The 12,555-nt window shown below is 44.5% G+C and overlaps 1 protein-coding gene across 2 annotated transcripts in view; it reads left to right on the top strand.

Moving 5' to 3' along the window:
- Positions 1–12,555, top strand: part of LOC124009746 (arf-GAP with SH3 domain, ANK repeat and PH domain-containing protein 1-like) — a 154,475-nt gene that overhangs the window by 76,505 nt on the left and 65,415 nt on the right. For both annotated transcript variants that reach the window (XM_046321892.1, XM_046321891.1), the window contains exon 7: positions 9,291–9,376. In XM_046321892.1, the coding sequence (XP_046177848.1) occupies positions 9,291–9,376 (86 nt within the window). The remainder of the gene's footprint in view (positions 1–9,290; positions 9,377–12,555) is intronic.

The raw sequence follows: 12,555 nt of genomic DNA, 5'->3' as shown, positions 1-12,555 counted from the left end.
TGGCCAAATAACAAGTATCCCACTTCCAACAATTGTTTACAGACAGATTATTTCACTTATAATTCACTGTATCCCACTCCAAACTCCACAATTCTAGTTATCTATGTGGGACTGATACCAGTGTGGAAGAGCTGGTCATGTCTAATAGTTATCTACTCAATACTTTAGTAGTGTCCATAGATCTTTACTCATTACTTGAGTAGCGTCCATAGTTCCTGTTCAACTATACCCATGTCCCATAGATCTTTACTCACTACTTTAGTAGCGTTCATAGCTTCCTGTTCAACTATACCCATGTCCCATAGATCTTTACTCACTACTTTAGTAGCGTTCATAGCTTCCTTGCTATTGGGATACTGTTTTGTGCAAGGTGGGGCAACAGCTGTCAAGCACACTGATTCCATATCCAAAGTGCCACACTCATTTTTCTCCGTAGTCCAAATAGCATGGTTCTGAACAATAGTTTCGGTTCTGTCAGAAGTTTACATACACCTGAGCCAAATTAATTTAATACCAGTGTGGAAGAGTTTTTTTTCTCACAATTCCTGACATTTAATCCAGGATTTGTGAAAGGCCTTGTTTTAGGTTAGTTAGGATCACCACTTTATTTTACGAATGTGAAATGTCAGAATAATAGTAGATAATTATTTATTTCAGTTTTTATGTCTTTCATAAAATTCCCAGTGGGTCATTTTCTGGAATTTTCCAAGCTGTTTTTAAAGGCACAGTCAACTTAGTGTATGTAAACTTCTGACCCACTGGAATTGTGATACAGTGAATTATAAGTTAAATAATCTGTCTGTAAACAATTGTTGGAACAATGACTTGTGTCATGCACAAAGTAGATGTCCTAACCGACTTGCCAAAACTATAGTTTGTTAACAAGAAATTTGTGGAGTGGTTGAATAACGAGTTTTAATGACTCCAACCTAAGTGTATGTAAACTTCTGACTTCAACTGAATATATTTTGCATAAGATAAGGGCAATACAGTGACTTCAGCACCCGTATCCACTAAAAATTATACTGCAACGTTGTTAACCGTCATGTTCATATATATTCCATCCGATTTCATATGTACACCAGCTGAGATGAGGCAGAAGAGGGATTCTATTAATTTACCTCCTCAGCATCTAGCTGCTGCTGAGCCAGAGAGAGCTTCTTACATTTCTGCACAAGTATTGTGTCGTTGGGGCTGTTGTCTTGATTCCGTTTTCCCTTAGACAGACCCTTCTTCTCCTGGCCACTTCTCACAAAACCAAGTTTTCTTTTCCTACTTTCTCGTTGCCAGTGACCAGAAATCCTGCAATTAATAACATACGTTTATCTTCTACTGAACGAATAATGTTGTTGGTTTCACTCGGAACCTGTACAACACTGAGAAGCACGTCTTGTGGATGATTAAAAGTTGTTGACCATTTAACCAACCGTTTTGGAGATGCTGATTTATGTGTGATCGCTATCTCCAGAAGTTTGTCTTTACTTCCTTTTACAGCCTGTGTTCTGGTTGGCCTAAGACATCATTCATCACTGCTGTCAGTCTGTTGACTCAGTCAGGCAGTGCTGACCAGTTGCTTGAAACCTGGTCTGCCCAATTCAGTGTGAAAGGGAAGCAGTGTGGGGGTCACGTCTGACTTTTTCACGTGCGTCTCCTCTTCTACTTAGAAATGGTTATGGACAGTGAATTTCATGTTCACATCCGGAAGAGCGGTTCCACCCTTTTCCAGAGTGGTTTCCTCACTTAACAAAAGTTGTATAATATATGTCTATGTTTATATATTTATTTAACCCCATTATACATTATACACAACATGATAATTCAATACATCTTATACATAGCACAACATAATGCATGACAATATACACCGCTCAAAAAATAAAGGGAACACTTAAACAACACAATGTAACTCCAAGTCAATCACACTTCTGTGAAATCAAACTGTCCACTTAGGAAGCAACACTGATTGACAAAAAATTGCACATGCTGTTGTGCAAATGGAATAGACATCAGGTGGAAATTATAGGCAATTAGCAAGACATCCCCAATAAAGGAGTGGTTCTGCAGGTGGTTAACACAGACCACTTCTCAGTTCCTATGCTTCCTGTCTGATGGTTTGGTCACTTGAATGCTGGCAGTGCTTTCACTCTAGTGGTAGCATGAGACGGAGTCTGCAACCCACACAAATGGCTCAGGTAGTGTAGCTCATCCAGGATGGGACATCAATGCGAGCTGTGGCAAGAAGGTTTCCTGTGTCTGTCAGTGTAGTGTCCAGAGCATGGAGGCGCTACCAGGAGACAGGCCAGTACGGTCAGAAACAGACTCCATGAGGGTGGTATGAGGGCCCGACGTCCACAGGTGTGGGTTGTGCTTTCAGCCCAACACCGTGGAGGACGTTTGGCATTTGCCAGAGAACACCAAGATTGGCAAATTCGCCACTGGCGCCCTGTGCTCTTCACAGATGAAAGCAGGTTCATACTGAGCACATGTGACAGACGTGACAGTCTGGAGATGCCGGAGAACGTTCTGCTGCCTGCAACATCCTCCAGCATGACCGGTTTGGCGGTGGGTCAGTCATGGTGTGGGGTGGCATTTCTTTGGGGTGCCGCACAGCCCTCCATGTGCTCGCCAGAGGTAGCCTGACTGCCATTAGGTACCGAGATGAGATCCTCAGACCCCTTGTGAGACCATATGCTGGTGCAGTTGGCCCTGGGTTCCTCCTAATGCAAGACAATGCTAGACCTCATGTGGCTGGAGTGTGTCAGCAGTTCCTGCAAGAGGAAGGCATTGATGCTATGGACTGGCCCACCTGTTCCCCAGACCTGAATCCAATTGAGCACATCTGGGACATCATTTCCAGGAGATGGCGGATGCTTTAGTCCAGGTCTGGGAGGAGATCCCTCAGGAGACCATCTGCCACCTCATCAGGAGCATGCCCAGGCGTTGTAGGGAGGTCATACAGGCACGTGGAGGCCACACACACTACTGAGCCTCATTTTGACTTGTTTTAAGGACATTACATCAAAGTTGGATCAGCCTGTAGTGTGGTTTTCCACTTTAATTTTGAGTGTGACTCCAAATCCAGACCTCCATGGGTTGATAAATTTGATTTCCATTGATCATTTTTGTGTGATTTTTGTTGTCAGCACATTCAACTATGTAAAGAAAAAAGTATTTAATAAGAATATTTCATTCATTCAGATCAGTGTTATTTTAGTGGACCCAAACCTCTTCTAGAACAAATTGTTTCTGTGGAACCTGGCTACCCATAACTTATGTTCATTCAAAGCTTGTTGAATGCTTACAAGGCTTACTTTAACCACGTGTGTATAAATTGCTACTCAACTAGCAATTCACTTCTATGCAACAAGGTTTCACCCCCCAAAAAATATTCTCAACTAGCAACTCACTTCTATACAACAAGAAGGTTTCACAAAAACAGAGGCCTCCAACCTTTTCGTAGAGAGGCCTCCAACCTTTTCGTAGAGAGGCCTCCAACCTTTTCGTAGAGAGGCCTCCAACCTTTTCGTAGAGGCCTCCAACCTTTTCGTAGAGAGGCCTCCAACCTTTTCGTAGAGAGGCCTCCAACCTTTTCGTAGAGAGGCCTCCAACCTTTTCGTAGAGAGGCCTCCAACCTTTTCGTAGAGAGGCCTCCAACCTTTTCGTAGAGAGGCCTCCAACCTTTTCGTAGAGAGGCCTCCAACCTTTTCGTAGAGAGGCCTCCAACCTTTTCGTAGAGAGGCCTCCAACCTTTTCGTAGAGAGGCCTCCAACCTTTTCGTAGAGAGGCCTCCAACCTTTTCGTAGAGAGGCCTCCAACCTTTTCGTAGAGAGGCCTCCAACCTTTTCGTAGAGAGGCCTCCAACCTTTTCGTAGAGAGGCCTCCAACCTTTTCGTAGAGAGGCCTCCAACCTTTTTGTAGAGAGGCCTCCAACCTTTTCGTAGAGAGGCCTCCAACCTTTTCGTAGAGAGGCCTCCAACCTTTTCGTAGAGGCCTCCAACCTTTTTTCGTAGAGAGGCCTCCAACCTTTTCGTAGAGAGGCCTCCAACCTTTTTGTAGAGAGGCCTCCAACCTTTTCGTAGAGAGGCCTCCAACCTTTTTGTAGAGAGGCCTCCAACCTTTTCGTAGAGAGGCCTCCAACCTTTTCGTAGAGAGGCCTCCAACCTTTTCGTAGAGTGAGGCCTCCAACCTTTTCGTAGAGTGAGGCCTCCAACCTTTTCGTAGAGTGAGGCCTCCAACCTTTTCGTAGAGTGAGGCCTCCAACCTTTTCGTAGAGTGAGGCCTCCAACCTTTTCGAGAGTGAGGCCTCCAACCTTTTCGTAGAGTGAGGCCTCCAACCTTTTCGTAGAGTGAGGCCTCCAACCTTTTCGTAGAGTGAGGCCTCCAACCTTTTCGTAGAGTGAGGCCTCCAACCTTTTCGTAGAGTGAGGCCTCCAACCTTTTCGTAGAGTGAGGCCTCCAACCTTTTCGTAGAGTGAGGCCTCCAACCTTTTCGTAGAGTGAGGCCTCCAACCTTTTCGTAGAGTGAGGCCTCCAACCTTTTCGTGGAGTAACAAAGGACTAAACTCTGTAATATAACAATAACAAAGGACTTGAACACTGATACATCACAGATGCATATCACTCATTGCATGCACTATTTTAACCTGATTTGGTTCTTTAACAATGACATTGGTCTATCAATCAGGAGATTAAGAATTGGCTCCCCAAAGTGGGTTTTGTCCAGCCTTCTCTCTTTCTCTGGATAAACACTCAGATAATATGTTTTATTGTTATAAGAAATGCATGCTATAATTTGGTCCTATTATTTCTAATACAATAGAGAATTTTCGGAAGGATGAAGAGTGTAAGTTGTAACTGGGAATTACATCTCCATACCACTCTATGGCATAACAAGGCTATTACTTCCCGTAATAAACCTTTTGAGTCTAGAGCCTGGTCGGCAAAACAGGTAAATAATCTAGGGGAGATATTTAACTCAAAGGGTCTTCTTAGTTTTCAGGTACTTTGTCTTCATTTTCATATTCAAGGGCCATCATTCATTCTATATCTTAGACTGCTGTCAGCTCTTCATCCCTATGGGGTTCATTCTATATCTTAGACTGCTGTCAGCTCTTCATCCCTATGGGGTTCTATATCTTAGACTGCTGTCAGCTCTTCATCCCTATGGGGTTCTAGATCTTAGACTGCTGTCAGCTCTTCATCCCTATGGGGTTCTATATCTTAGACTGCTGTTAGCTCTTCATCCCTATGGGGTTCTAGATCTTAGACTGCTGTCAGCTCTTCATCCCTATGGGGTTCATTCTATATCTTAGACTGCTGTCAGCTCTTCATCCCTATGGGGTTCATTCTATATCTTAGACTGCTGTCAGCTCTTCATCCCTATGGGGTTCATTCTATATCTTAGACTGCTGTCAGCTCTTCATCCCTATGGGGTTCATTCTATATCTTAGACTGCTGTCAGCTCTTCATCCCTATGGGGTTCATTCTATATCTTAGACTGCTGTCAGCTCTTCATCCCTATGGGGTTCATTCTATATCTTAGACTGCTGTCAGCTCTTAATCCCTATGGGGTTCAGTCTATATCTTAGACTGCTGTCAGCTCTTCATCCCTATGGGGTTCATTCTATATCTTAGACTGCTTTTAGCTCTTCATCCCTATGGGGTTCATTCTATATCTTAGACTGCTGTCAGCTCTTCATCCCTATGGGGTTCTATATCTTAGACTGCTGTCAGCTCTTCATCCCTATGGGGTTCTATATCTTAGACTGCTGTCAGCCCTTCATCCCTATGGGGTTCTATATCTTAGACTGCTGTCAGCCCTTCATCCCTATGGGGTTCTATATCTTAGACTGCTGTCAGCCCTTCATCCCTATGGTGTTCATTCTATATCTTAGACTGCTGTCAGCTCTTCATCCCTATGGTGTTCATTCTATATCTTAGACTGCTGTCAGCTCTTCATCCCCATGGGGTTCTATATCTTAGACTGCTGTCAGCTCTTCATCCCTATGGGGTTCTATATCTTAGACTGCTGTCAGCTCTTCATCCCTATGGGGTTCTATATCTTAGACGGCTGTCAGCTCTTCGTGACTACGGGGTCCCATGGATACAAGTTTGGGAAGGCACCCAGTTATAGAATGGATTTTTACATTCCAGGCCAGAGGTTTTGTGTCTGCTATTTATTCTCAATGATGTAAAGCAGAAATATCTTTCAATGTATAAAGCATGGGTAAATTATTTTGCTGTCGTGGAGGCTATTGATTGGTTCAATGTCTGGTAGGATTTATGAATTCATCTTAAACTTTGACATAGATCCTACTGGATACCAGCTGTAAGATTTCATGCAAAACAGGCTTAAAGCCCATACTGTCACCTATATAACTTCAATACACTTGGCACATACAATCATATGATGTGGGATGTCCTGAGGTTTACGAGTTTGAGGACAGTGTCGTATATTCTCTCTGACATGAGTGATAAAACTTTTCCCCTTGAACCAATTATACTGTTGCTTCACAATGATACAGGTATGCAGCTGAATGAGAAACAGTGAAACGTTTAGCTGGCTGGGTTGACTGCTGCCAGAAAACATATCGTTCACTGCTGGTTACCACTGACCTTCATATAAGGAAATGGCTCGCATACAATCAGGATGTAATTATGTTTGAGTGTAATTGCTTTTTAAAATGATTGTATTGCCCTTGTCACCCAATAAAAAACAGTTGTCACAAAAAAATAAAAACCTGATCTTGCTTTGTCATTATGAGGTATTGTGTTTAGATTGATGTAAGTTTAAAATGCAATTTTATCGACTTTAGAATAAGGTTGTGATGTAACAAGTTGTGGAACAAGGAAAGGCGTCTGAATTATTTCCGAATGCACTGCAGAGTGCATTGATGTGTCCTATAAGGAGCATTGGTGGCAAATCTGATGGTAAAATGGTAAAGAACATCTCGCCGCTCGAGAGCACCCTTACCTGTTGAACTATAAATGATGTCTCAGTAATCTAGCATGGGTAGGATGATCATCTGAATCAGGGTTAGTTTGGCAGCTGGAGTGAAAGAGTAGCGAATACGATAGAGGAAACACAGTCTAGATCTAATTCTGCAGCTTGGATATGTGCTAAGAGAAGGACAGTGTAACTTCTACCCATGCTCCCAAGTACTGGTATGAGGTGACTACCTCAAGCTCTAAACCCTCAGAGGTAGTGATCACACAGTGGGGGGCATTCTTCTTACTGAACCACATGGCCTTTGTTTTGGATGTGTTCAGAACATGGTTAATGGCAGAGAAAGCTTGTTGGACACTAAGAAAGCTTTGTTGTAGAGCGTTTAACACAAACTCCGGTAAGGGGCCAGCTGAGTATAAGACTGTATCATCTGCATATAAATGGATGAGAGAGCTTCCTATTGCCTCATATACGTTGTTGATGTAAATTGAGAAGAGTGTGGGGCCTGGGATCGAGCCTTGGGGTACTCTCTTGGTGACAGGTAGTGGCTGAGACAGCAAATATTCTGACTTTTTTACTGCACTCTTTGAGAGAGTTGTTAGTAAACCAGGCCAAAGACCCCTCAGAGACACCAATACGCCTTACCTACCCACAAGAATGGAATGGTCTACCATATCAAAAGCTTTGGCCAGATCAATAAAAATAGCAACACAACATTGCTTAGAAGTAAGGGTAATGGTGACATCATTTAAAACCTTCAAGGTTGCAGTGACACATCGAAAAGCTGAGCAGAAACCAGATTGCATACCAGACCAGAGAGAATACTACAGACATCAAGAAAGCAAGTTTTTCCCAACACTTTTGATAAACAGGGAAAGATCAAAATTGGCCTATAACATTTAGAATCAGCTTGATCTCTCCCTTTAAATTAAGGATGCACGGTGGCTGCCTTCCAAGCACTGGGAACCTCCCCAGAGAGGAGATATGTGATAGGCTCTGTGATAATAGGGGCAGCAACCTTAAAGAAGAAAGGGTCTAAACCATCTGACCCAGATGTTTTTTGGGGTCAAGTTTAAGGAGCTCCTTTAGAACAGTAGACTGCCACCTGGATAGTGTTATCTGAAGAGGTATACAGCCAGTGTTGGTGATTTACTGCCACCTGGATAGTGTTATCTGAAGAGGTTTACAGCCAGTGTTGGTGATTTACTGCCATCTGGATAGTGTTATCTAAAGAGGAAAACAGCCAGTGTTGGTGATTTACTGCCACCTGCTTTCTGGAATGTTTGCTCAGGAGTATAATTAATTGATTCTTCCTGATGACCTCGATTAAATTATGTGATCCTTACTTAACCCATAAGAAGTCCCACCCAGTTCACTACTTTAAGAGGTTGAAACCCCTTAAAGGTATTTTCCATGCTAAAATCAGTTCTATCCATCCAGATTCCCCGTTCTACCCCTATGAGCGTTCAGCAGTGCTAAAGTGAGTGCCGCTGTCCACTGTGAATCAGCCAGTGCCGCTGTCCACTGTGAATCAGCCAGTGCCGCTGTCCACTGTGAATCAGCCAGTGCCGCTGTCCACTGTGAATCAGCCAGTGCCGCTGTCCGAGGTGCGGTAGTGAGTGCATGTGTTTTCTGTGCAGAGGTTTGTGACTCCATGATGCTGAACAGGAAACACCTGTCTTTTATCGTTTAGCTTGTGGCCCTGTCCATGGTGCTGAAGGGGGTGTCCTTCGGTCATGGCTAGAAGATATCCAGCTTTTGACAACCCAGACCTTTTTCCAAACCTTAAGCAATTTTGTCTGTCCTGCTACGTTAATCCTAACCTGCTGCGTAAATTCTCCTAACCTGCTACGAAAAGTTAAATCTGATGTTAATCTGATGTTAATTTGACAATCTGTCCTTCAGCCACACCTACACTCATACCTCTCTTGGTGCCACACCCTTTTCATCGTGATCAGCTACAACAGCTGGATGCCCAGGAATGTACAAGACAATTCTTGCTTATCACTTACTCAGTCACTCATGCCTCAACTTCCTGAGCATACACACACACACACACACACACACACACACACACACACACACACACACACACACACACACACACACACACACACACACACACACACACACACACACACACACACACACACACACACACACACACACTACAATTCACCAAGCACACTCAAACAAAGGGGGAAAAAAACATTGGGATTTGTGTGCCATACAATTGAAAAGTTTAGATGACTGGTTTCTGATTGTACATTTTTTTTAAATTATTTTGATTTGCGTAAGAGGCTGTCATTCCAAATATCGTCCATTTGTCTTCATGTCCCAACAGTACCTGATCAAAGTGAATGAGATCAAAACTAAGAAGGGAGTTGACCTGCTCCAGAACCTCATAAGGTACTACCATGCACAGTGCAAGTAAGTATACTGACACAACTTCTAGCTCATACTTCCTGTTCACACCAGAAAAGGCAGTGTTTATCCATTAATCAATATCTTGGTGTAACGGATGTGAAACGGCTAGCTTAGTTAGCGGTGTGCGCTAAATAGCGTTTCAATCAGTTACGTCACTTGCTCTGAGACCTTGAAGTAGTAGTTCCCCTTGCTCTGCAAGGGCCGCGGCTTTTGTGGAGCGATGGGTAACGATGCTTCGAGGGTGACTGTTGTTGATGTGTGCAGAAGGTCCCTGGTTCGCGCCCGGGTATGGGCGAGGGGACGGTTTAAAATTATACTGTTACATTGGGACATTTGTAGCACAGTCAGGGATGCAACAGTAAAAACAATAACCATACAACAGATGTACAACATAAGAAAAATAGGAAGAGATCCATTACAGCCGTTTATTTCGGCCCCATGCTGATTCAAATCAAATGTATTTATATAGCCCTTCTTACATCAGCTGATATCGCAGTGCTGTACAGAAACCCAGCCTAAAACCGCAAACAGCAAGCAATGCAGGTGTAGAAGCACGGTGGCTAGGGAAAACTCCCTAGAAAGGCTTAAACCTAGGAAGAAACCTAGAGAGAAACCAGGCTCTGAGGGGTGGACAGTCCTCTAGCTGTGCCGGGTGGAGTTTATAACAGAACATGGCCGAGATTTTCAAATGTTCATCAATGACCAGCGTGGTCCAATAATAATAATCACAGTGGTTGTAGAGGGTTCAACAAGTCAGCACCTCAGGAGTAAATGTCAGTTGGCTTTTCATTGCCAATCATTGAGAGTATATCTACCGCTCCTACTGTCTCTAGAGAGTTGAAAACAGCAGGTCTGGGACAGGTAGCACGTCCGGTGAACAAGTCAGGGTTCCATAGCCGCAGGCAGAACAGTTAACTGGAGCAGCAGCACGGCCAGGTGGACTGGGGACAGCAAGGAGTCATCATGTCATCATGCCAGGTAGTCCTGAGGCATTGTCCAAGGGCTCAGGTCCTCCGAGAGAGAGAGAGAGAGAGAGAGAGAGAGAGAGAGAAAGAGAGAGAGCATACTTAAATTCACACAGGACACCGGATAAGACAAAAGAAATACTCCAGATATAACAGACTGACCCTAGCCCCCCGACACATAAACTACTGCAGCATAAATACTGGAGGCTGAGACAGGAGGTGTCAGGAGACACTGTGGCCCCATCCGATGATACCCCTGGACAGGGCCAAACAGGCAGGATATAACCTCACCCATTTTGCGAAAGCACAGCCCCCACACCACTAAAGGATAGCCCACAAGATCTCCGCCACGGCACAACCCATGGGGGGGGGGGGAGGGGGGGGGGGGGGGGGCGCTAATCCAGATTATGGGATGTATTGTGAGTGGAAGGGATGAGTTTTGGGTTACTTAGTCCTCCCTCAACCAACAATATGTGTCTATCAGTGTTGTTGTCAGGTTAGCAGTTGCGGTTAAAATATCAACTTCCATAAGATCGCTGCATGGCAAAGGCAACACAAGTGTTGGAATAATCAAACGTATGTGAAGGACAAAGAACTTTTCAGACTCCTTCATGTTAGATATCAAAATGCAAGCCATTGTATGCAAACCATTGTATTGTGAAAGAAAATGTATTAAAAAATATACAATGTTATGTATACAATATACATGTGCAATTATAATGATGTATGAAGATTATATACACTGCTCAAAAAAATAAAGGGTACACTTAAACAACACAATGTAACTCTAAGTCAATCACACTTCTGTGAAATCAAACTGTCCACTTAGGAAGCAACACTGATTGACAATAAATTTCACATGCTGTTGTGCAAATGGAATAGACAACAGGTGGAAATTATAGGCAATTAGCAAGACATCCCCAATAAAGGAGTGGTTCTGCAGGTGGTTACCACAGACCACTTCTCAGTTCCTATGCTTCCTGGCTGATGTTTTGGTAACTTTTGAATGCTGGCGGTGCTTTCACTCTAGTGGTAGCATGAGACTGAGTCTACGACCCACACAAGTGGCTCAGGTAGTGCAGCTCATCCAGGATGGCACATCAATGCGAGCTGTGGCATGAAGGTTTGCTGTGTCTGTCAGCATAGTGTCCAGAGCATGGAGGTGCTACCAGGAGACAAGCCAGTACATCAGGAGACGTGGAGGAGGCCGTAGGAGGGCAACAACCCAGCAGCAGGACCACTACCTCCGCCTTTGAGCAAGGAGGAGCAGGAGGAGCACTGCCAGAGCCCTGCAAAATGACCTTCAGCAGGCCACAAATGTGCATGTGTCTGCTCAAACGGTCAGAAACAGACTCCATGAGGGTGGTATGAGAGCCCGACGTCCACAGGTGGGGGTTGTGCTTACAGCCCAACACCGTGCAGGATGTTTGACATTTGCCAGAGAAAACCAAGATTGGCAAATACGCCACTGGCGCCCTGTGCTCTTCACAGATGAAAGCAGGTTCACACTGAGCACATGTGACAGTCTGGAGATGCCGTGGAGAACGTTCTGCTGCCTGCAACATCCTCCAGCATGACCGGGTTGGCAGTGGATCAGTCATGGTATGGGGTGGCATTTCTTTGGGGGGCCGCACAGCCCTCCATGTGCTCGCCAGAGGTAGCCTGACTGCCATTAGTTACCGAGATGAGATCCTCAGACCCCTTGTGAGATCATATGCTGGTGCGGTTGGCCCTGGGTTCCTCCTAATGCCAGACAATGCTAGACCTCATGTGGCTGGAGTGTGTCAGCAGTTCCTGAAAGAGGAAGGCATTGACGCTATGGACTGGCCCACCCGTTCCCCAGACCTGAATCCAATTGAGCACATCTGGGACATCATGTCTCGCTCCATCCACCAACGCCACGCTGCACCACAGACTGTCGAGGAGTTGGCAGATGCTTTAATCCAGTTCTGGGAGGAGATCCCTCAGGAGACCATCCGCCACCTCATCAGTAGCATGCCCAGGCATTATAGGGATATCATACAGGCACGTGGAGGCCACACACACTACTGAGCCTCATTTTTACTTGTTTTAAGGACATTACATCAAAGTTGGATCGGCCTGTAGTGTGGTTTTCCACTTTAATTTTGAGTGTGACTCCAAATCCAGACCTCCATGTGTTGATAAATTTGATTTCCATTGATACATTTTGTGTGATTTTGTTGTCAGCACATTCAA

The sequence above is a fragment of the Oncorhynchus gorbuscha genome, linkage group LG22 (assembly GCF_021184085.1).
Source record: "Oncorhynchus gorbuscha isolate QuinsamMale2020 ecotype Even-year linkage group LG22, OgorEven_v1.0, whole genome shotgun sequence".
In the NCBI taxonomy this organism is placed as follows: Eukaryota; Metazoa; Chordata; class Actinopteri; order Salmoniformes; family Salmonidae; genus Oncorhynchus; species Oncorhynchus gorbuscha.
Note: the sequence above shows the minus strand (reverse complement) of the source record. Positions and strands in the feature narration are given on the sequence as shown.